General features: G+C 41.7%; 5 protein-coding genes and 1 long non-coding RNA gene across 7 annotated transcripts; 3 read left to right on the forward strand and 3 right to left on the reverse strand.

Moving 5' to 3' along the window:
- Positions 1-209: 209 nt before the first annotated feature.
- On the reverse strand, positions 210-6,183 carry LOC108088999 (cleavage and polyadenylation specificity factor subunit 6). The gene is given in 8 exon segments (XM_017187069.2): positions 210-2,074; positions 2,242-2,310; positions 2,374-2,673; positions 2,900-3,366; positions 3,626-3,766; positions 4,626-5,269; positions 5,272-5,344; positions 5,769-6,183. Coding segments are annotated over 8 exon segments (1,956 nt in total). The 5' UTR covers positions 5,835-6,183; the 3' UTR covers positions 210-1,878.
- A 2,814-nt stretch (positions 6,184-8,997) lies between these two features.
- On the reverse strand, positions 8,998-9,430 carry LOC108088957. 2 transcript variants are annotated; one of them, XM_017186977.2, is made up of 3 exons: positions 9,388-9,430; positions 9,236-9,331; positions 8,998-9,178 (listed from the first exon to the last, which is right to left on the reverse strand). In XM_017186977.2, exons 2-3 carry the CDS (start codon positions 9,321-9,323, stop codon positions 9,036-9,038), a joined length of 231 nt encoding a protein of 76 aa, XP_017042466.1. In that variant the 5' UTR covers positions 9,324-9,331; positions 9,388-9,430; the 3' UTR covers positions 8,998-9,035. The 2 variants fall into 2 exon arrangements, with proteins under 2 accessions (XP_017042466.1, XP_017042465.1); XM_017186976.2 differs by having other exon boundaries at positions 9,236-9,428.
- A 2,231-nt stretch (positions 9,431-11,661) lies between these two features.
- On the forward strand, positions 11,662-13,134 carry LOC108088964 (protein Ycf2). The gene is made up of 2 exons (XM_017186982.1): positions 11,662-12,059; positions 12,702-13,134. Exons 1-2 carry the CDS (start codon positions 11,662-11,664, stop codon positions 13,132-13,134), a joined length of 831 nt encoding a protein of 276 aa, XP_017042471.1.
- Positions 13,135-16,946: 3,812 nt separating this feature from the next.
- On the forward strand, positions 16,947-19,731 carry LOC108089064 (cuticle protein 8). The gene is made up of 3 exons (XM_017187173.2): positions 16,947-17,109; positions 17,198-17,426; positions 18,197-19,731. Exons 1-3 carry the CDS (start codon positions 17,104-17,106, stop codon positions 18,373-18,375), a joined length of 414 nt encoding a protein of 137 aa, XP_017042662.1. The 5' UTR covers positions 16,947-17,103; the 3' UTR covers positions 18,376-19,731.
- Positions 19,732-20,041: 310 nt separating this feature from the next.
- LOC108088962 lies at positions 20,042-21,648 on the forward strand. Its single transcript, XM_017186980.1, has 3 exons — positions 20,042-20,074; positions 20,571-20,709; positions 20,768-21,648. The coding sequence occupies exons 1-3, from the start codon at positions 20,042-20,044 to the stop codon at positions 21,541-21,543; spliced, it is 948 nt and encodes a 315-aa protein (XP_017042469.1). The 3' UTR covers positions 21,544-21,648.
- A 4,841-nt stretch (positions 21,649-26,489) lies between these two features.
- LOC108088956 lies at positions 26,490-27,097 on the reverse strand. Its single transcript, XR_001771257.2, has 2 exons — positions 26,747-27,097; positions 26,490-26,693 (listed from the first exon to the last, which is right to left on the reverse strand). It is a non-coding gene; the product is annotated as an uncharacterized LOC108088956 (long non-coding RNA).
- Positions 27,098-27,150: the final 53 nt, after the last annotated feature.

Consider the following 27,150-nt stretch of genomic DNA (forward strand, 5'->3'; position numbering starts at 1 on the left):
AATTTAAAATGGTTTTAAATTAGCAAAGAAAACCATACATTTTTTAGTTTGATTTATTATGATAAAGCCAACACTGGTGAAATTGATTGTTTTGGCTTTTTTTACCTGCGTTAGTGTTGGGCAACGATTGCGTTTTGGAACCTTCCAGATGATTACGTTTGCGCGCGCTTCCTACTCTCCTTTTTTGAAAAGTAATCAAGTTAGAAACGTCTAATAAAATTGTTTTTTATTTCGCGCTACATCGAAACAAGTCAATTGACGTATTTTCTAAAAACATTGTGCGAAGTAATGTATATTGTAATCATAAACAGTCAATGAATTGATTCTCTTAAAACTTGGCGACTAGAGTCGGATCATTGATTAGTTCATTAAACGAGGGATCTCAAGGTTTACAAACTATAAAAAAAAAAGTCCTACAAGAATAGGACAACTTTACCTGCTTGGGCATGACTTAACAGACAATATTCGTTTGTATAATTTTTTATGTTGTTTGTTTCATCAAGATCACAATCACAGTTTAAATTGTACAAGACATCGTTAAGCTCATAATACTCATAACACCTCAGGCTCTCGCTCTGCGGAGAGTTACAGGTACTTTTCAAATTGTGGACTTGCGGTTACAGAGGCGTAATTGTAATTCGGGATTAGTGCGTCATGATCTTAGTCAATTTTTGTTTACAAAATGTATTTACAAATAAAAAGTAAAGCTAAAATTAAAAGAAGTTAAATGTTGATGATACAATAGAAAAGATAATTGTGTGAAATGGGCCGCGAGCATTACAGTATCTCGAGAGAAACTAGATAACGTTGTTTTTGTCTTGGAACCTATGTTAGGAACTACATCAAATTCGATCGTTAGTGTAATTAACTACGCTAAATGCGGTTAGGACGTCTTTATAGATAAATTTAGTCTAAAAATCTTGGTTACGGCAAAAAGTCTCACGCACTCGACTTAATCTATACATACATATTTTACTATGGTTCCCTTTTCCGTTTTGCGGATAGGATCAGTCGGCATTTAGTTGCTACAATTCCACTCACACTCAGTCACAGGCACACTATGATCGGCTTAAATTTATATGATAAATAAAAACAATTTTAAACAAATGCATTGGGAATGTTTACAACAAAAGAATCGCGTAATCTTCGAACATACATAAGAGCTAAAGATTTTCAGCCTCAGTCGGCGAAATGATTTTGTTAATATAACAATTTCAATATAAATTGCACTCACAAGTGCAATAATTTTGGCATTTTACATACAATTTTGTTGTACAATTATAAATTCATTAACTAATAAGATTAGGTTTGGTTTTTATAATAAGAGTACAAGAAGACACACAATGCAAGACAGGTTTTGTAAATTTTTTTTTTCTGGAACAATTCTTTTTTCATACGTTTATGTTTTATTAAATAAACCGAAACTTTAGAGTACAATAATATTGAAAATCTGCTGCGAAGACGGCGGTGCAGGATTGCTACTTGTTTGTTGTTTGATGATCCAGTGGCCATCAGTGTCTAAAATGTCCCACGCTGACTGTCCGTTCACTCTTCCATTGATCCTTCTGCTGCTACCAGGATTCTGGGTTGAGAGGTCGGAGAAATTCGGAGACAGTCCCCGTCCGTCGTTGGTAAAATCTTGTCAGCATTTCGGCTTATTTAAGTATGTCTAGGAGAACTATGCTGTATGCCATATTCATATCCTACGTATTGGTAATGTTAGATACAAATCGAAAATCTGTTAATTGTGGCTAGCTTGTTATCCCACCAAGCTGCGGCTTATTTGTTTGTTAATAGAGTGTGTTTAGTATATCTGTGTTTCATCTTTACTCTTGATTACGATTTACTGCGCTGCTCCAATCCCTCCGCTTAAGACAGTCAATGCCGGGAACGGTGCTCCTCGCGCCTGTCGCGATCACGCTCCCTCTCGCGGTCACGGTCTCGATCCCGGTCACGCCGTTCCCGGTCTGAGGAGCGGTACCGCTCACGGTCCTCATAGTACCGCTTCGATGAAGGCGCCTCTGCGGCCTCTGCAACTACAGGCTCTGGAGACTTTCGCGGACGAACTGATCGGCTGTTGTTGAAAATGGGACAATTTTAAAATTATGTTTTCTAGATGTTTTCTTTTTTCATTAGAATATGCAGAATATTTATGCTGCAAGACAATGCTTACAGAGGACCATTAAGTTAAAATGAAAAAAAAATTGTAAATTCAATTATGTGCGGTCGAGTTTATTTTACCTATCATCCCTGTAGTGATCTGGAGCCTGACGTTCCCGTTCTCTGCTTCGTGACCGCTCCCGATAGCTGCTGAAAGTTAAGAAAATAATTTTACAAAATTTGCATTTATTCTAATTTTATGATTTTGCTTACCCTCCATCACGATCCCGCTCGCGATCCCGATCGCGCTCACGCTCCCGTGAACGCTCACGATATCTAGACGTAGAGCGCTCTCGCCTCTGCCGGCTGCGATGGGATCGTTCCCTGGACCGCGACCTTTCGCGCCTGTTATAGCTCTTTGCCTCGATGCCATGCAGCGTGTCCTGCAACGAGCTTATAAGGATCTTGCAGCGCTCGTCGTGCGCAACCTTGGACTGTTTAATCAGCGAAATAGCCGTGACCAGCGTTTCAATCGCGCTTGAATATTCACCAGCGGCCGCATCAGAAACAGCTCTGAAACCAGAGATTGTCATTAAAAAAAAAGGCTAATAAAGGAGTAAACTCTACTGCATAAATCAAGAGAATTCAATTGGATGAATGAATATCGTTCGAAATTGAATGATATTTAAAAAAGCCTAATCAATTCGGTTTTTTGAGTTATGTGCGATTAAATAAGCTATTTTATTGCCATTTTTATTCTTAAGTGTGTTTATAATCAAACTAAATATTTTTCACTCACCTGGCGATCGCCGAACTGCTGACTGTGCGATTTCTGCTCATCACCTCCTCGAACTCCACCTCCGTGAGCTGGGGCCCCATCTGCTGAGGATCGGGGAACGGTCCTGGTGGCTTACCCTGCGGTGGCGGCCAAGGACCTCGCGGTCCATGCTGGGCGAACTGTGGCGGCGGTCCGTGCTGCGGAGGCATGTTCATGCCCTGTTGCGGCGGCATATTCATGCCTGGCTGCGGACCGGGGGCTCCGTGGGGCGGACCACCCATGCCCGGATGTTGGGCAGGGCCGCCGGGTGGGTTGAAAAAGGCCGGATTCACGTGGGGTGCAGGGGCGCCGTGCGGTCCGCCCGGTCCTGGCGCTGGTGGAAGGCCACGTGGCGGGCCCTGCGGCGGGAAACCGCCGTGCATGGGCGGACGACGCCAGTCGGGACCAGGTGGCCCCCTAACCGGCATGCCCATGGGTCCTCCTTGGAACTGGAAGGCAAAAATATCCGGATTAGTTAGGATAGCCAAAAATAAAAAAATACCTAGGCTAGGAAATGAGTTGGTGTTGCATGGGCTGATCTGTGAAATTACTTTAAATGTTCTGAATACATCGCTTAGGGCTAAGTTAACTACGGTTAACTTAAGTTCATGTTAGTCTTCGTCTCTCTATTTCGTTTTTCTCTTGCTTCGTTAGAGTATAAAGTATGGCATAAATTATAAGAGGACTCAGTGCTTTGGGGATTGTTACCATTGGTCGTTGCGGCGGTCCGTTCGGTGGACCTGGTCGTGGTCCGCCTGGCCGCTGACCTGGCCATTGGCCCTGCGCTGACGGATACCGGGGTGGCGGCTGTTGGTTGCCCATGAGCCCGCCTTGCGGATGCATCGGCGGCTATATTAATACGTATTACGTTTTATGTTGGAGTAGTAGTTGTTGTTGTGGGGTAGAAGTGTACGTAAGCGTTGTCAAAGACATGGAATAGAACATAAATCGTAATACATAAACATTTTGTATAACAATTGCTGGGGGTTTTACAGTAACAAATACTCGAAGAAGATACATTTACATAATTAAATAAAAAATATAGCTTATTTACGAATAAATAGAGGGTCATTTTAGGCCTTTCCGGCTCTAGATTTCAATTTATTACAATTGGTTTTTTTTTTACTGAAGGTCTAAGACTAAAGTACAAAAAATAAGAATGTCTTTGGCTGCCAAGTGCTACAAAAATTGCTCTGAAATTACTCGTAAATAAATCGAAATAAATTATTATGTAATGTACTTAAAAATCATAAACAACAACCTTAGAAACTTATTTTGTACGACAGCTTCAGTTTAGTTTAAGTTAACAAAAGAAATATGAGTAACTTCTGGAGAAAAGATCAATCACCAAATAAGGGACATCTTTATTTAAAAGCTACATATTAAGTCGCAATTTAAAAATCGTAGTGTCTTAAGATGCTTGATTTTTGTTAATGTTTTTACAAAATAAATATGAGTAGTTCCGTATATTAACATTTATAAATGAAATTACGAAATTTTTGTTTATAAACTATATATGGAGTTGTATTTTTAGGCTTTCTAATGTTACTTAAGTAAACAAATTTTGCATTCAGAACAATTTTAATGAAAATCGGAAATAATAAAATGTGCAGGAATGTATTAACAAAACAATATATATCCGAGAAATATTTCTACAAACAATGAGACCTATTAGAGCGATGCGGGGGCTAGTGAAAAGGAAACACACCTGCATGCGTGGAGGTCCGGCATTAGGTCCGCCCACCTGGGGCACCTGCGACATGTGCTGTGGTCGGTACTGACCCGGCTGCATGATGGTGTTCATTCCACGAGGGGGATGCCCAGGCGGTCCGCCTCCCTGCGGTCCGCCCGGATGTCCGGAGGGCATTGGTCCTCCGCCCATGCTCGGCGGTGCCGGACCCCTCGGCGGTCCATTCTGCTGCGGCGGCGGCACTGGTCGCGTCTTCTGCAGACTCTCGAACTGAGTGAGCGCCTGCTTGCTGGGGTACGTGACCACTGGCGCCTGGCCGTGCATCTCTTTCTTGGGCAGCTGGTCGAGGACGGCGCGCAAACTGGACTCCGAGCCGAGCGAGATAACGCTAAATCCCTTCGACTGGCCGTTGGCCCGGTTTTCGAAAAACTTTACCTCCTGCAGGTCACTCACGCCGATGTCCCTCAGTGAATTGGCGATGTCCTGGTCAGTGGTCCACCAGGTGAGATTGCCCACGTACAACTGGTAGCGGCGGTTCATGGTCGGAGTGAGGCTACCACCGCTCTGATGGTAAACCCCGTTCGGACCGCCGGAAATTCGATCGCCAGAGTCCCCGGAACCGGGTCCCGCGGATCCATCCGCTGAGGGCGTGCCGCCACCCCTCCACCGGAAGCGGCCGCTTCGGTCGGACCGCCAATATCATCGTATAAATCGACGCCATCTCCTCCAAATTCGTCCTGTTCAGAACAAAGAAGTTTGTGTTTTAGTTAAAATACTTGATCGCTTAAGTAATTTTCATTATCGGAAACCAAGTCAGCATGAAAATAAAACTGGATCACTTGATTTAAGGAAATCCTTTGATACTTGGTTGCAAGAGTTATTCTTGAGCTTGCTTTGCCGGCATTTATATATTTTCAAAGATAAAAAAAGTGATCTTATTCTTGTTCCCTGCCGTAATTAAATAGATGTAAAATATACTTTAAAATATAAGAACTAGTTTTTACTTTACAAAAAAGATTTAAAAATCTAGGATACCATGTGTTTGTGTCCACCCAGTTAGCATTCCACCCCCTAACACTTCTTTTCGGCACATCGATCCACCCTAGTGTATACATACACACGCGCTCGAAAGGCGAGTCCTCTATTTTTTCGCTATATTACCTGAGCCTGCCCGGCAAAGTCCTTGTCCAGGTCCTCCGCGTACAGATCCAAGACCACGTCGGCCATGCTAAGCCACAAAAGCGGATATCTCTAGGCGTAATTACAGATTTTCCGCCGCTTTTTCCAACTTTCGCACGCACACAAACACACACGGCACTCGTTCTATCTCTGTCGCACTCACGCTTCGTACAGTTTTCAGAGCAAGCCGGAGCAAAAACCGGCGTGCTGCTCCTCGCTTTTGTAGGAGAATCACTCCTCTCAACAATTAGCACGGTAATTGCCTTAGCCCGCTGATGTCCGTATTAAAAATCCAAAACTATTTACATTCTACTCGGGCACGAAATATTTTCTCCTATCTTGCAAAAAATGTTCAGCGTAAAATGGCGGAGCGGTGCAGTATGGCCGTTTGCGAAGCCGAAACAATATGCTTATTTGGTACCGATAGCGTGACCATCGATAACTTACAAAGAAAATATCGATTCTAATAAAAGGTTGTAAACATGGTTTAATCGCTCGCAATGTAAATTTAACCGTTAAATATCTATAATAAAATTGATTTAATATTTAGGTTTTTTAGGGTTTAAAATAGGTTTTTTATACAAGCCATGTTAATCATGTAAATGTATTTATTCGAAATATATAAAATACAAATCAAAAACAATCTAACTAGAATTAGTGATTTATTTTAAATTCATACCTACTTTGACTAAAGTTAATACAAATAGAACAAATAAATTTTAGTAGACCACCAACTACGCACATATTAATATTGCCTAAATTACAGTTTCTGTCCAAAAAATAAAGGCATGCATAAATTACACTCAGACTCAAATGGAAGCTGACCGTGTCACTTGCACAACTAGACAGCGCACTTGGCCAACGCTCCAAATTTAGAATTTAAATATAGCAATTAAGCTGATTTATGCAGACCGTCTGCAAGTTACAATAATTGTTGCTAACAACTCGGGTCTCTAAAATCCTCGAGCTAACCGGAGGCTGGGAACCCAAGAGAATTGTGGCGCCGTTGGCTTGTATGCAAATGCGCGGCGAAAAATTAAAAAAAAAAATCGAGACAAGATTTTTTACTCGGGCATGTGAAAAACACATATCCCGAAATCTAGTGCATGATTAGCCATGTTATTCTTTTTTTCTTGATTTTTTTGGTAGTCCACCTGTTGGTATTTAGTATTTACCACAGACTTTTGACTCCCATGTGTTAGCCGCGTTAATGAATTGCCTTAAATGTCAATTACCACTGGCTTTTATCGTTCAATCTTAACAAACGGCAATTATAATTGGTGCTCTCGGCTCATGCGATTGTGTTTAATTAACGACGACTATTTAACTGCTGGGTAATAACGATCTTTAGGCCCGACCATTACAATCAATCGATTTGTAGATGTATTTGCCTGCCGCTCAGCGCGATTCAAACCTGAGCACATGTAATTGAGTTATTGGAAATTGGATTTTTGTGATTTACATATTTTTTCAAGGTGGGCGGTTCTTCGCAAAGCGATTACGCATTTGGAAATTGGTTTTATGTTGGGGGCGAGGGTGCAGTCAGATAAAATTCTTGGCTAATCGCAGACGTTTCTGGGACAGAGAAGCAGTTAAAGGTGCGACATAAGAGGACGTGGGGATAGTAAAAAAGCAATATGGTAAAATATATATTTTTTTACAGCACAAAAAACTTCTTAAAATATTTTAAAATTAATTATTCTTTACACGAGTAAATACTGTATTTTATTGCTCATCTGCATGGTGTTGTTGGCTGGCTGACACCAATGTTCCACACGTGTTATTTTGATTTCATTGATCACTTAGAACTACATAATGGCCACCACTTTTATCTATTGCACCCCATCGGCCATTTCGGACATGCGTAAGTCATGTCAGAAATTTATTGCGTGACCATTGGCGCGGATACTTAATCATAAAGCGGCACCGCTGCTACCAAAGTGCCAACTTGCAACTTCCAATTTTTACTGCCAGAAGCCGTGGAGCACTTGGCCAGTTGGGCAATGAATACCCAAAGCAGAGCCTGGCAGAACATAAATCTCACACCAGAGCCGGCCATCAAGTGCACCTACACAGCGTGCAGCGGTTCGATTTGACTCGATTCGCTTCGATTCGATTCGGTCCTGGCCAAGTGTCGAGGTGCCAATTAAGGCTACACACTGCTGGGTATTTTGACCATATCATACTCGCTGCATGGATAATTCGGTTTTTTTTTTTATTTGTTTGTTTCAGTTGCAGCTCTTTTGAGCGTCCAAAATGGACCAGGCCGAGTGTCATTTGATTCTTGTGGCAGGCTGGCGGCGTTTCATGCGCCTTTGACATGCAACCAGGGTCCAAATCCAAAGCTCCGTGGCGAGTCGGCACAGTTTACACGAATCAACAAAACAGCAACAACAAACTAAAGCAAAAAGCAACAAAAAATTACGAAATTTGTCGTCTGACAAAAAGCTAAGAAAACGATATAAATTAAATTTACGATTTTGGTGCTCATTAAATGTTCACAACTTTGGGCCCAGCGAGGCATTTTTGTTTTTTTTTTCGTATTCGGTTGCAAAATTAGAACATCGCTTTGGGAAATCGGCAAAATGCAGTTAATTGTTTTTAGCTCTTGTTACAGTTTCGGTTTTCTCGCGATTGTCACAAATTGAATAATGTCTCAATTGCGGAGCCGCGGAGTTTGGAGAACATTCAAACATTCAGACTGTTTGCAATTGTTTGCCGCAGTTTAAGGCGACTAATTACGTGCCGATCCGGCGATCGGGGGCTATTGTATAATCGTGCCGTTTGATATATATCCTGGCACAGCTGGCCGATCCAGAAAAAAAGTGAAAGGCAAACATGCAACGCCCACTTCTCGCCGGGACACTCGGTGACCGAGCGAGTGTAACTAGATTATTATATAATTGTTACCATTTGACTAATTTGCCTCTGGCCAGATAAAAAGCCGAGCGAAAAACGAGGAAAGCTGGTCTCGCGAAAGGCGGCAAAAGGGGCCCAGATCTGGCCAACTGGTAGCCATTTGCCATCTCACGTTGGCTAAGCCACTGGCAATCGCACCACTGACCAACATTTGCGACTATGGACGCCAGCAACCGGCTGCCAGCCGAGCCACTCCGAATATGGGTCACCGACGTGAGCTAAGCCATGCATCAATTCCAATCTTAATTGCCAATCATCAATGAAAGCTAGCATAAGGAAAGAAAAGTGATAATTTAACCGAGAGCATCAGCTTTAATTCCTGGATGTATTCTACAATCTGGGGTGCATTCGGCTCGGAAAGTTACGGACTCTTTTGCAATGACTAAGCTTGTTAAACCATTTAATGTAGCCTCTTTTCGTGTGGAACTGCAATGGCCTCTGGAAATCCCTCAGTCCATCTTGCTGCGCAAAAGCTGAAGAAGTAAGAAGTAGTTATGTTTGGAAAATATAAAAATTCAATTAATAATTACTTTTATAATCTCTTTTAGAACGCTTGGATCGCGTTGGCGGCCAGACACTGGGCAAGTTGATAACGACCAGACGGGATAGGCAGATCATTGCAAAAGCTAATAAATCAAATAAAAAATTTACTATTATAATTTTTCCCGATAATCCCCGTTACCGTTTTCGTGTGCTCGACTTGTGTGTAAAAGAAGGCAACTGAATGAAAAATCCACAGCAAACTGATCGAGTTAACTTTCCCACTTCGCTTTCATTAGGCGCGTGTTAGTTTTGCAATCGAGAGTGGAGAGAAGCTGACCAGGCTCAGACTTCAGACTCGTTCCAGATCGAGATCTCGGTCTCCGTTCCCCGTTTCCGTCCCCGTCCCCTTTTTGAATCCCAGCTCCATCCTCGACTGCCTTTTGGCTGGTGCAAATGAAATGGAAAACGAAGCCAAAGCGGGTTTTTGCTCGAAATGGGGCAGAAGCCGGCACTGCGATGCCTTACATAACCGACCATAGAAAAAGCACACACGTGCACTTAGCTAAATTACGAATGCTTACTTTTGCAATACGAATAAAAAGTATTTATTTTTTAGAATTTGCGAACCTTAAGAGTATAAATCTAACGAATTAAAATAAAATAAGTATAAGAGTAAGTATTAGGAAACAATTTAACAAATATGTGCTCTTCCATTGCATTGGTAAATATTTTAAGGTAAGAGGATCACTTTAATAAATTAATAAATTTACATAGTAAATTTAAAACTATTCAGTATTTTCTCTCTAATTCAGGGAAAACAGTTTTCCCAGTGTAATAGCACAGTGGCATGTGCAAGTTATCTGGCCACAGAGATCTTTCCTGGCCGGCTAGGACACCCCAGTTAGTGGGCCGATGTCAGCCGCAAAAAAAAAAGAAAAGAAAAAGGAACAAAATAAAAACAAATTCAGATTGAGATTCAGTCGGATTCAGATTCGCAGGCAGTAGCAACACGACTATCATAGCTGGCATGTGGCTTAGTTTCGCTTTAATAGCGCCGACCGACAGGCATTTGCATTGCGCCACTTCGGAGTCATAATGCAGTGACACATTTGTTGCGTGGCTATTGCCTGTTGGCTATTGGCTGTTGGCTATTGACTGCTGGCTGTGTTGCAGGCAGCCGCTAAAGGGCAAACGAGCTGCGTCTTAATTACGTTAATGGCAGCCAAAAAAGAGATTCGCATTTGCAGTCGATCCATGTGCGATTCTCGTTGCCTCAGCCACTCGGCATTTGTGTAATGTGGGTAATTAAGCTTGGCTTTCTGCGCACACCGATGCACCCAACGAGTTTTCCCACGATGGCCACTAAAGGCCCAATCCCCCTAAACAGCCGACCGACTACTGTGCGCACTGCGCACACAACAAACTGCCGCCAAGTACCAGAGGCCAATGATATATGCATTTTTCAGCCGGGCCAACAATGGTTGCCTCTGCGCGCGTTGCTTATAAATTAGAAGCACTCGAAATAATAGCCATATTTTGCCTGCTTTTCGCCGCTTTTGGTTTTTTTCTATATTTTTCCTACTTCTCTGGCAGACCCTCAGAAAAAGGTCAAAGCTTCAACGGCTGCAGCTGCGCTTGTCTGTAATCCGTGGAGGTGGTTTATCTTGGCCATCGGCGGCAGTTCCATGTTCGATTTTTTGGCCACTTGCACAGGGGGAAAATATAATCAGTTGCCATCAACACTGCCTTTTTTAATAGTTTTGTTTTGTTAATTAATACATTGGCAAGCCACGTTTAAAAAATAGTTGGCAAAGGATATCGAAGGGTACTTTTCTCAGTTAAGAAGTTAAGTTAAGATTGATTACAATGAGTTCGGTCTGAAAAGTCATGTTTTTATGATGTCATTTAGGCATTGAATCAATATTTTTATCAAATGTTTAAACCACTTTTAAACGCCCTTTTTGATTTCTAAAGGAAGAAGGTATGCTTTGTTAATCATTTCTCTCTGTGTGGCTAACTAGCTGGCAGACTGAACGCACTTAAAGCGATTTTCAAGCCGAACAAATTGCGCCGCGATGTGCGCTGGTCAATCAGGGATCGTGGCATTTAAGAGAATACTCTTTCGAGCCCCTTCAACTCACCTCTCAACTTGGCCCATGCGAATCGATGACGTCAGGTGGCGGGCATTGTGTAAACCCTCGATGGGGGAATGCTGCAACTTGCGGCCGCGTCATCAACGTCATCGGTTGACCACATCCCTGCAGAGCTGAAGTTCCACTTGGCTGCTTTCCACTGAAGCGCATAATTTCACGGAAATGCTTGCGGCCAGAAGACGGAGAGACATTTCCCCGCCGAAAATCGATGGCTGTATAAATAGCCGACAAGTGCGATATTTCACGCTTAGTATGCAAGAATCGGGGGATCGCAGGGTCCCGACTTCCAGCCAATTTCGAACTGGTGAACACATAGAGCCATGAAGAAGCGACGCATAACCAGTCCGGCGGGGGACACAGATGAATATGGATTTGTTGGCCCCGAAGAGGCGAAGATTCCAACTCGTTTCGGCTTCCGCATTGCGTTGCCACGAACAGCACGCGTTTGCCACGCGTGGCGGCTCCTCAAAGATTGGCTGCCGCTAATTGCTGGATTCGGAATGATTGGCGCATGCGCAGCGGTCGGCTACTCCTATACGCGGTTCGAGGGTCCGGTGGCGGGACCGGAGCACCTGGTCACCGTCCACGACGGACGCACCGTCGACTATGTGGCCCGGCCCGAGTACAGCTTCGCCTATGGCGTCGAGGATGGCAAGACGCGCGTGCTGCAGAATCGCAAGGAGACGCGCCACGGCGACGAGGTGCGCGGCGTCTACAGGTGAGTCTTGAGTCTTGAGGCTTGAGTCTTCAGTCTCGACTAGTGGTCACTGGACTTCCAGGAGGGGGAAGGGGCATCGCTGGCGATGCTGGGGACAACTTGTCAACGCATTCATTAGCGTCACACTGAGCTGAAATCTATATGGCATCGAGCGCACTTAATACCACTTAATTCATCAGTAACAGGGAAAGAGTGATGTGAGCACTGGAATAACAAGAAAACAAACATCAGACCCATTACATATTACCACAAATTCGTCTGTTTGATCAAAGATGTTTTACAATTTCAAAACAAAGTTTAAGAGTTATTTAGCAAATATTAGAAAAAACAGGTCCTTTATATTAATTAAAACATTAAATTTATGATTAAAAGCAGTTACCTGTATCCAAAGCAATTTTGTGTTTAAAAGAAAACTCAGTTAATCAAATCAAAGAGCTATATGGTATCAAAACTAAAAAAAAAACAGAATTCTTGTAAATTTCAAATCAGTTTCATGTCATCAACAATTTACGTAATGACTTGCTAATATTAATTATTATTAACCACCGACTTAACACCAATTACACACCTCGCTACAAGCATTAAAGCCCGCGTTGAATTAATTTTATTTCTTTATTTTCATTTTCCATGGCCTCCACGCAGCGTAGTCGATCCGGATGGCACTTTGCGTGTGGTTAAATACACGGCCGACGATGCCAACGGCTTTCAGGCGGAGGTTATTACGAACGGTGTGAAAACTCTGCATGGCCATGGGGCCGAGGGGGATGCGGGTGGCGGGGCGGTGGACAACCAGGTGAGGCACGACAGCTCCGAGGCCCAAGGAGCGCCAGCGGAGGAGGGGGACGAGGAGGAGGAGGAGGAGGAGGGGGAACGGGCACCACACCGAGCTCCCCACAAGGGAAACGGGCAATACGAAGTCCACGAGGACTACGACGAAGGAGGCGGCGAGGGGGAGAAGCAGGAGGAGGGGGAGGAGGAGGGCGACCACCAGGAGTACGAGGGCAGCAGCGAAGAGGGATACGTGGAGGCAGATGCTCACAGTCAGCAGGAGGAGGCCAGCAGCGAGGATTACTAGATGAGCACTAAAAAAATGAATCACACTATAAATTATTAAAAGCATATTTTATATATTTATTGTGATAGAACAAAAAAACCATATAAAATATCTTCAAAATATATTACCAAAAAATACAAAAAAATATATACTTTTAAGTAATGATGATTAAGATTGTTATGATTGATATAAAATATGTTTAATCCCATAATTGAGTCGGATATCTTTGCATAATCCAGAGACTCCTGTCTCAATGGAGTAAGAAATGTGAGGAAAACCGCTAATTGAAATATCTGGCGAGCTTTTGTCGCTAGTTCATCGCAGTTCAAGGGGGGCAAGGGGGGCAAGGGGGCGATTTTACGCAACCAGCACATCAACATCACCGTCAAGTGGATGTGTGTACATATAATACACACGAGTATATCGGCCAGGCTGTCCGTAGGAGCCCCGATTCCGACCGACTTTGTTTCAATTTTCGATCTCGATCTCGATCTCGTTTTCTTTTTTTCATTTTCACATGGACTCAATCAAGCGGCTCGATGGACAGGCGAGTTTGATGCAAGCTCGGAAAATCTATTTTCCCCCTCGTGGCATGCGTGATCCACTTTGGCCTGGATGGTGGTGCTGTTGGTGGTGGTTCCATTTCGTCACTCGTTTAATTTGAAACGCGCAAATGCGCAAAATCGCATTAAATGTGCGAAATGCAGAGAGCTGACTCGAAAGTGGATCAAACGACGTCTGGTTGTGCCAGCGATGCGGTAATAATGCTGAAATGCCGACCAGCCGACCAGCCAGCCAGCCTCACCAAGTTGGCGTCGGTAATCTCACAATTGAGCCGGCGACGAAATTGGGCTGACGGCTCCAACCGGACCGGGCTAATTGACAGCCAACTTATGGTCCACTAATAACCCCCGGCTAGAATGAAAGACCAAAAACCCCACTAAACATGGTTAGCATGCGTCTGCTTTGAGCGTGCAAGAATTCCCAGTTGGAAATGTTTTAATTAGCCAGCGACACACGATGCCGGGATGTAATTGAATAGCAAAAGGGTTTCGGAAGTGCCGCGATTACGCAACATCCCACCGGATGTGATCTTTGTGGAAGTGGCTCACCGGATATGGCCCGTTACGTATACGCAGCGTTGTGCAACGCTTATGGATCACATTGCGTGGAATGCGCACTGCACTCACTTTCTAATTGTACCCACCTCGGGCTATTGTCCAGTTAGAGATAATGCCAAGCCAAAAGACCTTCGAGTCTCAATCACGAAAGAAACAAAAATCGCTTTGCTTACTGCATAAATCAAGCCACAAATCTATAACTGTCAAGTCATTTAAGCCAATGGGTAAATTTTTAGAAAAATGCCAAGCCAACCAGGAGGTCGACTAAGCGATGACTAGTAGGGAGAATAGGAGTTTGCAGTAAATATATTTAAGTAACTAGAAATGCTTGAAAAGCTTAGTAGTATCAGTATACTTATAAAATGTTATGAGAAAATAAAAATTTAAATACGACCCTCATTGAAAGCAATATTATTATTTATATAAATTTTTAAATACTACAAAAAATTAAATCCAAAAAACACCCATTCACCAACGAATATACCTTTATAAACTTCAAATTTCAGTGTTCCCAAAGCCATGCAAAGTGCGTTTAAATGTTCAATAGATCCATTAACCCCGCCCCAACTGCCGCCCTCCCACATGAAACCATTGTCCAAACATAGGCAAACAAACTGCCAGATCGGCGGACATAAATCAAGATAAAATGCTTGTTCTAGTTATCGACAGACGGAGCAGTAAATATAATAAATCTCGAGCTAAGCGGCCAGAGATATGGTTATGGATCGAGGGGGATTATAGTGAAGCCGTGCGTGGACAAGTGCAATTAACGCATGCAAAACAATTCGAATTTCGATCGATCAAGCTGTGTCGCTTGGCGGGATTATTGCGCAACCGGCGATCCAGACGAAGACAAAGACAAAGCTTGTCGTAGTCATTGCGATTTTCCAACTGTCTTGTCCGGTGACCAACTAACCAACTAACCAACTAACCGTCGAACCATCTAAACCGAACCCCAGCAACTCCTGACTCTGTCAAAGTGCGATCGTGACGTGGCCAACTTGTTTGGCCCGGACTCTTTTTTCCTCCTTTTTTTTTTTGGTTTTTGTTTTTTTGTTTTTCTTGGTTAGCCGTTGGTTGGCAATTGTTTCGAGCGATTTTCGGCCAGCCGTGTAAATGTGTCGCCTTTAAAGCCGTTTTATGTAAGTCGATTCTGTGTCTTTGTCTCGGCTTTCCATGCTAATGGCCAGGCCCATACCAAAGTGATCTCGTATAGTGCGATCTGAGTATCTGTTGGTCTGCCTCGATTTTGTATATTTTTTTTGTTTCGACCAACTCTTTTTGCACCTAGCAAACGAACATTGAGTTTTTTTCCCATCGTTTGCTCAGCCGGCAGGCTAGTTCCCCTTCGCCCACCGCAGCCCTCGGCTGTTTGTCTCCATTTAATGGCCACTTGTGTGTGTTTTATAAGATACAATCATAATTTTCTGATATGTCATGCCAGAGCGGTTTTTGTTTGTTGTGGGTGTTGCCTGAAAAAGTGTCAAAAAACAAACGGATTTTTGGGAGTTGAGCAAGCTGGAATGCTTTACTCTAAAGTTAATTTTTTGTTTGGATGATTGAGGATTAAAATAGAAAACAATTTGGGAAGTTGCAATGGTAAGTAAATATGACCTTTGAACATTTACTTTCATTGGATTACTCTTATAAAATACTTGTAATAACCATACATTTTTAAAAACACAATTAGCAATAAATCATAACATTATTACCAAGACCAATTAAAGTCTTGTATAAATATGTATCCAGTTTTTAGTATAACACGCATTCCCTCACATATTTATTGTTAATCGATTCCGACCGATTCCAGTTTGCTTAAAAGCAATGAGGAACTTATAAATATAAATTGAGCGAATTATTAGTACAATATTTATGGGCATTCCCCAGCAATCTATTAGCTAAAATTCCGCCCAATATTTATCATTTCTCGCAATCTTGGCGACAAACATTTGTCACATGCCTCGGCAAAAATTGATTGAGCCGCGTTTGATTTGCTTAGCCAAGTCAAAGTATTTGCCAACATCGAAATTCCGCTCACAGTTCTCCATCCAGATCGTGGAAATAACAAACTGAAGTCGGGCGCAAAAATGTCAGGCAACAAATTGCGTGGCATGAAACTACGCAAGTTGGTGTTTTTTTCTTGGATTTTTTTTTGTTATTTTCTGGTGTTGGCGTGGTAATTATAACGACGCCCGTTTGATTGCCACAGATATGGTAATAATGTTTTTCGGCCAGGCTGAGCAGTTTGGCAGACCCGAACCGATCGTAATTATGTCGGCAAATCAATAAATAAAGAGCTTAGATCATTAGAGCCAATGCTAAAAGTGTCGCTTTCAATTGCAGCGCCGTCACCAGCGAGAGGCAGACAAACCAACCAACCAACAAGCAGGCAAACAGTCAGCGAAACTAAGTCACCGAACGCCTTCTCGGGCCGAGAAACAAATGCCGCACCTAACTGCGCGTTTCGAAGGGGGGGGAGAGGAGGGAAGCACAATTTCGGGGGGATCATTGTTGTGGCACATGCGTGGTATGCTGCGCCACCGCACCACTGCACCAGCACCACCACCACCCACCGCAGCCCACCGGTGGCACAGCTGCACCGCTGCCATCGTTCGTTCGCTCCAGTCGTCTTTGGTCGGGTTGCAGTCGTCGGCGAGCGACGCGTATATAAATACTTTTGGTCATCGTTGCAGACATCAGTTCAGCTAACGATTTCGTGCTCTTAACGGTCCTCACTCACTCGAGCTCTCCTCACAACACAGCCGCCTCCAAGCAGGAATCACAGCGTCCAGTCATCAGTCGTCCTTCGTCCTTGTCTTTTATAGCTACGTGTTCGCGCCGCGTGTCCGTTCGTGCTCGATAATTGAAAATGAAGGTGTGTGCTCGCCCCCTTAATGGTTTCCCCAAGTGCAGTCCCCCCGATCCTGATGCTCACTTCCAATCCACTCCAATCCACTCTCTAGTACTTCGTTGCCATCGCTCTGCTGTTCGCCGCCGCCCAGGCCGTTCCCATCGAGCTGGGTCACTACGCCCCGGTGGTGCACCATGCGCCCATCCTGTCGCACGCCGTCCATGCCGTCCACGCCGAGCCGGTGGCCTACCCCAAGTACTCCTTCAACTACGGCATCAAGGATCCCCACACCGGCGACATCAAGTCGCAGGCCGAGGAGCGCGACGGCGATGTGGTGAAGGGTAAGTGACCAAGAGGTATTAATTTGGGAAAAATATTCCGATTGGACTTGAGATTTAGATTTTATGTAAATAATGCTTAGCATAACCTTTCTAAACTTAAGGAAACGGAAAGCAAACCTTAATTAATGCATGCAAAGTTCTAAAAACAAAAGACTTAGGAAACAAACTTTAAAAATTACTCTGAGGCAAAAAGACTTAGGAAACGAACTGGAATGATTATTTTTGCTTTCAAACAAATGACTTAGGCAACGAACTTGACTTTAAAAATAACTTTTTTTAAGTAATATAAAACTTGCCTTTTACAAAAAGAATCGGTTAAATGCTAATTAAAAGTTCTATGTTTTAATGTTCCCAAAATGCAATCTATATAACAACTATCTATATAACAACAAATAACAAAAATATTTAATAATTTTGTACAAAGTATTTTGTTATTATTTACTCGTTGCTTTTTAGTATTTAATTTTCACAAAATAAATGTCTTGAAAGTCTTATTTCAAATATAATTAAGACATTTAAATGCATAAGTAGCCATGTAACAGTGTTAGTTTATGAGGAAAGTAAACCTGACATTTACGACACCCAAACAGTTTGTTTAAACAGCCGAGTAGTTTTTTAGTTAGGTTAGTTAACTTAAACAAATTTGAAGAAAATGACTTTACAACGTGTCACTTGTTTTGCTACTTTAAAGTAGCCTTACTTATTGTATTGTGTATATTTTACTGACCCATTTATGGCTCTATGCCCATCCTATCCCCTCCCATTTTTAGGCCAGTACTCCCTGGTGGAGCCCGACGGTTCGGTGCGCACCGTTGACTACACCGCCGATGATCACAACGGATTCAATGCCGTCGTCCACAAGACCGCCCCCACCAAGATCATCGCCCATGCGCCCGTGATCCACGCCGCCCCCGTGCTGGCCCACGCCCCCCTGCTGCATCACTACTAGAAAAGCGGGAGCCTGACTTAGTCACCAAGGTGCTCTCCCTCTCGCTCTCATCCATCCACAACCACAACAGCAACATCATAGGAACAACAAACAGAAAAACGAAAAGAAAACCAAAAAAAAAAAAAACAAACAAACAAACAAACAATTATCGAAAAACCGACAAGCAACGAACATGAAAATTCTTTTGTAGGTAAGCGTAGCTAAGAGTTTAGTAGACACGGGGCCGCCTTAGGGGGCGTGTCCCGGCACCCGGCTGATCCTGGCATGGCACAAGGACGAAGGAAAAAACGAAAATGAAAACACAAATTCATAACGACTTGGCATTCGGAATGACTTGATCGCGGATGACAAACCCACAAACGGATAACAATTGGAGCTGGAGTGACAAAGTCCTTCCGCACGATAAATGTTATAATTTTTTTTGTATATTTGTATGTACGATTAACCAGAACCGATTTTCCTGGCAAACTTTTGCACGCAAACCCACTTCAAGGACGTCAAAGGCTTCTCTTAGGACTTCTCCTCACTCTGTACATAGAACTTTATTTATATACTTAGATCTTTCACTTTTCCAAGCTCAACTTTTGTAATATATTTATCACTGTCTCTCTTCTACGCTTCGTTTTCCCCTTCCTCAACTATCTTCTTTAGAAGCCTTTGCAGTGACTGCCAAACTGTGGACAGCATCCTTAAACTGGCACGCCCTTTTGCGAGCAACGGTGGGCGTGCCAACTTGTGTGCCATTGCGGGATTGCTGACAGGTTGGCAGGTCAATATTTAGTCCTTGAAGGGATTGGATCAAAGATTGCCGGCGATGGGCCGGTCATTGTGCATTAGTAGCTAGTACTCTAGAACTCCCCAGCTGTTATCCTCGTGACCTCATGCCGCCTCTTTCTTCCACTCTCACCCGTCTCACTCACTCACTACTCACTCTCAATCTCTCTCCTTCTCTTACTATATCTCTCACTCACTCACTCTCAGTCTGACACCTTTGTATCTAGTTTCATTTTTGCATTTAGTATTTGTCACATTTATTGTGTATTTATAAACAATTATGCAGCTTAATTTTAAACAACAAACGATGAAAAAACGTAAAAAAAAATCAACAAAAAAATAAACATTGTACTCAATTAGGAGATTAAACGAAAAGTAAACAAACTCTCACATGTCTCTCACGTCTCAAAAGTTCATTTGAGTCTTACACTTATGTACTATATATTCCCCATAAACATTTGTATGCAAAAACAAGAACAACAACAGCAGCAAACAGCAAACGAAATGCGAAAACGTTATTATGGAAATAGAAAGAAAAAACTAAAAAAAAAAATAAATAAAAAATCATATTTAAAAAAAAAACTATTCAGTCTACTCTTCTTTTGTGGGTTGGTTTTCGAATTACAACGAAGGTCGCTAAGATTAGCATGGTGTGGCTATAATTATTACTTTAATTATGCCAAGCAGAAAAAAGCGAAAAAATTACTTAGCATTCCGGCGAAGTATTCCTAATGGGGATTCGCACCCACTCTGAGGGCCTCTCCATTTCGTTTTGGGTTCTCGGTTCTTCAGTCAGCCTGTGCCATCGAAAGTACGCGGAACTCTCCGGTCGAAAATAATTGAAACCGAAATAAATGTGATTTATCTATAGGCGAAAGCATTAAAATTCAGCATGGGATGTTCGACAAATTTGTTTTTGTTCTTTGTAAGTGCGTAGGAACAGACAGATCAACAAAAGATATTTTTAAATATAATAGTTCATTTTATCAATTGATAATTTTGACTGAAATATAATATATAAAATTGTGCTTCTTGATATTGAGAACGTTTTATTTTAAATAAAAGTTTCCAAGTAACAAAGAACAAAAAGGTGTCAAAAAACGTAACAAACTAACTTTCTTTACATATGTGACTCGAAATCGATTCAAAATCGTTTGTTGAATAATCTCTTAAAAATTGATATAAAATGCAATACGTGCTCTAACCAAAATTAAATAAAAAAACTAGAATGTACCTACAGAAATATATGGACATTGATTGAATTATAAATCTTGTTAAAAAAAATGCAAAACCACATATATAAGACTATCCCTTAAATAGTGAAAATAAATAAAGAAAAATTATTTATATAAGGAAATAAATTATTAAAGCTTTGATTAAACTTTCCCTAATATATGCTACAAATTTGTCTTTACGATTAGATTCTCGTATTGATCGCAAAAGTATACGCCGCGTTGGCCAGTCCATTGGCTGCTAAAAGCGAAGTATACGAAAAGACAGCAGCTAAAAATGAAAGTGCAAGAGCCAAAGTGAGCAACTATTTTCTGCACGAGCCCTACGGTAGGCAATATAAAAGATTTTAACTTTGTTACCTTTTATAATAATATTTAACTAACAGGTCCCAACACCTATTCCTTTGGCTATACAATCGACGATCCGCAGACGCAGAACTCTCAGTTCCGAGAGGAAAAACGCTTCGTGAATGGAAGCATTTTGGGAAGCTATGGATATGCAAGGCCCGATGGACGAATCGAGGTAACCAAATATATGGCTGATGAGGAAAGGGGATACTCTGCTCAGATTGAGGTCTTCAAAGAGGGAGATGAGCAGGTGAAATCAGTTTGGCCAACCGAAAGACCTGATATCCTTGTGGAGAGAAGCAAAACGGACACCCTTAAAAATGTTACTTGGGATCCCAAGAGCCATCTCAACGTGAGCGTCTCCCACGTGGCAGATCATGTAGCCCAGCAACTGAAGGAGCAGCATGGACTCGATCTGAACCACATTGATGTGACCAAGGATGTGCTAAAGCCAGCGGTTCTCAATGTAATTCAGGGCAAGGAACCAGTTAAGGCTCATCCAGTCGAGAATCTTATACCCCACCAGTTTCCCATCGTTCCCTTTCAATTGCCAGTGGCAAAAGAAACCAGCACCAAGGACATGACTACAACTGTAGAACCCAAGATAACCGAAAGTTCAAAATACAACAAGGCCAAAACCAACAATGCCGAGAAGGCTCCTCAAGTCGAGGAGACAGAGGCCCGTTTACCACCACCCATTCCACTGGTGGATAGTACTCCAAGCCATGCAAATTGGCAACAGCGAACCATTGAGGCAAATCGCCGCGAATTCCTGGACAATTTACCCAACTTAAGTCAGGCTAGGCCAGAGTAAATGTTTGAAAATGTTTCACCAGGCCAAAGTAAATGCTAAGAAAATCAGAAAAGAGGATAGCTAGTAATTCAAATTGTGCAAATAAAAATAATGCAGTAATATTTAATTAATGAAATAAATATATTTAAAGAACAAGAAAGGAAGCTATGACAACTTTTCTATTAATTTTCCATATTTTCGACTATAGATCATATGACAGCTATAAGATATAGTTATCAAGATATAGAAATCAAGTCGATCTGATGAAAACCAACGGCATGAGAATTTTTTATTTCATTCCCTCGTATGGGAGCTATCCGATATAGTCGGCCGATCCGGCCCGTTCCGACTTACATATATACTGCGTGCAATGACTACACACCTTTTGGGAAAGGTTCATCAAGATAGCTTTAAAACTGAGAGACTAGTGTGCGCGGAAACGGACAGGAGGACAGACGGACAGACATATTCTGATTCTTCTCGTGATGCTGATCAAGAATATATATACTTTGTGGGGTCTGAGGTGTTTCCTTCACTGCGTTGCAAACTTCTGACTGAAATTATAATACCCTTTTGCTCTGCAAGGGTATAAAAATGGGGAAAAAGGCTCTTAGCTTAAATTGTATACACTTAAAAACCACATTGGATTTCATTCAAAAAAATTAAAAAAAAAAGTAAAAATGCATAGCAAACATTTTTATCTATGGATTTTTATGCATTTTATTGGAAATCAAAATACAATTGGATTAGATTCGCTTAACCTTAGGGGAAACCTATATATTCTCCTCCAGCTCTGGACCACATCAACATTCGCAATCATGAGGTATATGTTGTTGGTCGTCGTCGCTATTCTGGCTATGGTTAACTTAGGAGACGCAATGGAGAGACGGGAACTAAGACCCGGTAAACGCTAATCAAAGCTGACAAGAAAGGAAGCTAGTTTCGGCAAGCCGAAGCTTATATACCCTTGCAGTCATCAAATATGCCAAACAAAATATATAAAGGCTAAACAACATCGAAGCTATGACAACTTTTCTATTAATTTTCCATATTTTCAACTATAGATCATGTGGCAGCTATAAGATATAGTTATCAAGATATAGAAATCAAGTCGATCTGATGAAAAACAACGGCGTTAGAATTTTTTATTTCATTCCCTCGTATGGGAGCTATCCGATATAGTCGGCTGATCTTCTGACTGAAATTATAATACCCTTTTGCTCTGCAAGGGTATAAAAATATACTAAAGGTGTCTTTCAAATAAACAAAGCACTGCCTTAATCTTATAAAAAAGATATGTGGTAACACATATTTAACTATCTAGAATGGAATATAAGTTAAACAAAATATTAGAAGAATAGATAGAAATTCTTCTAGCATTTTTGTAACAAAAATGTACATACAATTGTATACCTTGTTTTCTAAAATATTTTTCAGCATATTGTATGGGCTGTAAAATCGTTAACTTGTTCAATCATTTTGTCTCTGTGCACGTAACCAATATTATTAGTTAAGACAAGAGCAAACCCTGCGCTAGTTATTAGGTAAGCTTCTTTCACTTTTCATTCGCCACGTCTTTCGCCGATACCTTGGCCATAAAAAAGTGATCACAATTTGGCCATAAATACAAAAGGAGCAACAAAAGAATTCCACACACTGAACAGCATAATTGGGGCTGCAATAAAAAGTATTTTGGCACTTATAAAATATCTTCCGGGTGCCAAAATGGAGCAGCCAGAGTCGCGATTAGGAGATCGCACTCAAAATCGCTTGCCGCCTTTGAAGTTTAATATCTGTATACCAACGTAGGCATATTTGTTTCGCCCACAACGGGTTGGATTGGGTTGGTCTCGATTTCAGATGGTTATTCCCGCCATTCAGTAAGACATCGGTCGGATCACGTTGCAGTCAAGTGCAAATGTTTTGCCATTTAATTGCTCCAAATTTCCAAATGCGTTTGCATGGCAAGTGCGGAGCTCAGGTAAACTCGAAAAAAACGGAAGGAAATGCGAAATGCATTTTGATTTCTGTTATCGTTTGTGCTTTCCCCGCCATTTCTCTCACTCCCGACCGATGCATATTTATGCTGATTTATTATTCCATTATTGCGGCAGCTTTAATTTGTGGCACGCACACTCGTCGTAGATTGCGAAATTTCGTTGCCAAAAGCACTTCAAACACTTCCAACTGCATTTGTTATTTTTTAGCATTTTACCTCTGTATAGTTTGATTTTTTATTTACCGTGTGCATTTATTGCCCACGAATTTGGATCTTGTACATTCACTTTTATGGTTGACTGGAAATTAAATATCTTAAAAGGGGGAAAGGCTAAATAAATTAGGAAATGTATAGGAGATCTTTTTGATTTACGTTCTAAGGGGCTAGCCTACTTAATTCTAATTTTATTTTTAGTTTTAATACGAATGCACAACATTCAAGAAAGCAAACTCTTGCAACTTTCATTTGCATGCCACTTTATTGTATGCTAATTAAAGTGCTGCTACATTCAGTCCATTCCATTCCAATTCATTGCGTTCGGTTTCTTTCTTTTTGGCATACATATTCGGTCATTAACTAATTTCTGAGGCAATCGGATTGCACCACCATCACCCCATCGAGGGGCTCCGTGAAAGTGTTTATGATTTTCTACTTTCGACTAGGGCGTGACGTATACGTAACTGCTCACTACGTTACGTAGCCGCACAGTGGGCCCGGTACAAGTGGCAATTGCACTTAAACTTAACATTGAGCTCGCGAGCGTTGTCCCTGCGGCGAAAGCTCATAAATAAACTAATAAACCGAAATATATATGAGCCGGCCAGATAAATATGTCCAGGCTGACAACTTGATTAGGGGATCTGCAGCCGGTTTTTAGTCCTGCCTTCCAGATCCCGAGGCGGTTGCATAAATTTAACCATTTTCAAATCTCGATATGGCACTCGAAACTGGTCAATTTCATAATATCCGGTTCGGGCGAGCTTGAAAAGTTGTTAATTTGTTGAATCTCTGCCGCAGTAAACAGCAGTAGCAGCAGCAGCAGCAGGAAAAACAAAGCTGCGCCAAAAATGACAGCAATTAGTCGGCTGCGGAATAAGGTAAAAGTATTTAACCTACTTTGCGGCGGTGCTACTCCTCGGCCCCTCCGGGAAAACCGCTTTTCACTCTGGCGGAAGAGGTGGCGGCGGGACAGAGAGCGAGTCCCATTCAATTGGCGCCTAATTAATGAGACACTGCGGCAGGCAGAAACCGAAAGTCCAAGGAAGTCGTCATGGGAAAGCCGCTCCGCCCGCCGATTTCCTCAAGCTCGCTCGACGTGTGAAAATGACAGTGGCACTTTGGAGTTAAATTAAAATATTTAACAATTACCGCGGACCTGTGAATGCAAAGCGTAAATATTTTGATTAGTCAATGATACAATTAGAGTTGCGCGAAAATCAATTGGAAAATCGCAACGCCGCCAACAAGACTTGGCGCTCTCGGCTTTTCCGCATGTTGCTCCACACACTGGCGAGATGGTCGGAAAATGAAAACGAAAATGAGTGTCGCTCGACTGTGCCAGCTGCCATATGATATGATTATGCGATTTGGCAATTTGCATTTAATTAATTTCTTCAGCTATTTATTATGTCAACGGCAGCAGCCGAAGCCTAAGACCAAAACCCGCGGCAGAAGTCGACCGGCTGGAGGAACCAGAAGGGGCGGGTGCAATTGCTGTTACCGCACCGAATTCAAGTGAATATTATTTGTTACCGTTGAAAGACTTTTCAGATTATGCTACCCAGGCGGTTATATCATGAAATGCATAATCAAAGCTGACGGCGATGACGGCTGGATGCGATTAAATAATGAAGGATAGCAAATGGAAGCTGACAGGGATTAGTCGGGCTTTCTAAGAAAAAAGGAGATATAGAAAAAAAGAATATACTTGTATATTATATAATATATTTACTTTATTTATAAGTATTAATTGTGTGGTGATTTAGAACGTATTTTGTAAAAGCGGTTTTTAATTAGCAGACCAAATTATAAAACTCTAAAAAAATTTTAATTAACCAAAAATTTGAAGCGCTCCAAATTTATAGTTTAATAATTCCACATTTAAAGTTTAACAATTCCCTGAGAAGAAAACCACTTAATAAAGTTATAATTTGTATGACTCTACAACATAAACTGAAATTTTTTAGGCCAATTAACTGATAAAAACAAACCCAATTACCAATAAATTTTCCTTCCACATATTTACACATAATAATTTCCTGAAATAGTGTCAAATGGACGTTAGATGATGGTTTCAAACTCGTAACTGGTTTTAAAGGCTACTTAAACCATTTTATTGCTCATACGCACTGTGTGACTGCTGATCAAGCACAAAAAGAGCAAAAACTTACACACCTTGTTGTTGCACTTTTAAGTTCAATGTGCGCTGGCAATTAGCCATATATTTCTCTCCCATTTTCCTTTTGACCACACACACGCACATTTCTCTTTTGGAACAAGTTAACCAGTTCGCAGCAAATTCGTGTTATATTCGCATTGGCTGCAAATAAATAAATATAAATTGGCGGTAATGGGATGCCCTGGCAGTGCGGAGCCCCACGAATGTAATTTTCAATTACAGCAGCCACAATCGCTGCCGTTTTGGTTGCGTAAGCCCAGGCCGCATAAAAGGATAACCATTAAAAGAGCAACACCGGCTGCCGCAGTAGCCAAAAAACTATGGCCAAAGCCAATTCCCACAACAATTTTGGAAAGATGCACGCGTAGCTGGCTTGTTGAGTTGTAAGGTTTCAGCCGGGACTCTAATAAATATGAAACAATGAGACAAAAGTCAAAGTTTGCTGCTGATTGCCAGCCATTGTGGTTGTGTGTTTGCCAAGCGATCGCTTAAGTTACACGCAAAAAAATATTAATTTTAATTTTCCATTAAAAATAGTTTATCCCAAATTAAAAAGTTTTAATACATTAGTTTTTGTTCTCTGTTAAACAATCTAAAAGTATTATAGTTTATTTTTAACATACTTTTTTTTGTGGTGTACCAAACTTTTTTCCATCGCTTTGTCTTATTTTGTTTGGCCGATGTCGCAAATGTACACCAGAAATAGCTTTAGCTTTAGATTAAGCCGCGGCAGCAGGAGCACTTCAACTACTTTTGGCCAAGTTAATGCATGTACTAAATGTCTAACGGTAAATATGAGTTACTAGGTAATTGCTTGGTCTGCTTACCTGCAGCTGTTACATGCGCGCATGCGCATAACCAACAAAAGCACCAACAACGCCGCGTTCGCGTCGCGTTTTGACTTTTCACTTTTGTGAGTGGGAATTGATTGAGTGGCCAAGCGCTCTGGGTAAAAGTAAGCCACAATGTAGCCAGGGCAAGCCAAAAAATTAAAGAAAAACAGCGAATCTAAACTACAGCTAAGCAAAAAGTTAACACCTGTGAGCGGGAAATACGACAAGACAGCAAACAAAATGAAAATTTAGTTTGCAATTACGACCACGGAAAAAGTAAAAAATATTTGGGGCGATAACTAGAAGCGAAATCAACCAAAATATCTTGCAAATCAAAAAAATGGCCAAAAAGGCTCTACAATATCAAGCTAAAAATATCATTGTTAATAGTTTGGTGT

The sequence above is a fragment of the Drosophila ficusphila genome, unplaced genomic scaffold (assembly GCF_018152265.1).
Source record: "Drosophila ficusphila isolate 14025-0441.05 unplaced genomic scaffold, ASM1815226v1 contig_106, whole genome shotgun sequence".
Lineage (NCBI taxonomy): Eukaryota > Metazoa > Arthropoda > Insecta > Diptera > Drosophilidae > Drosophila > Drosophila ficusphila.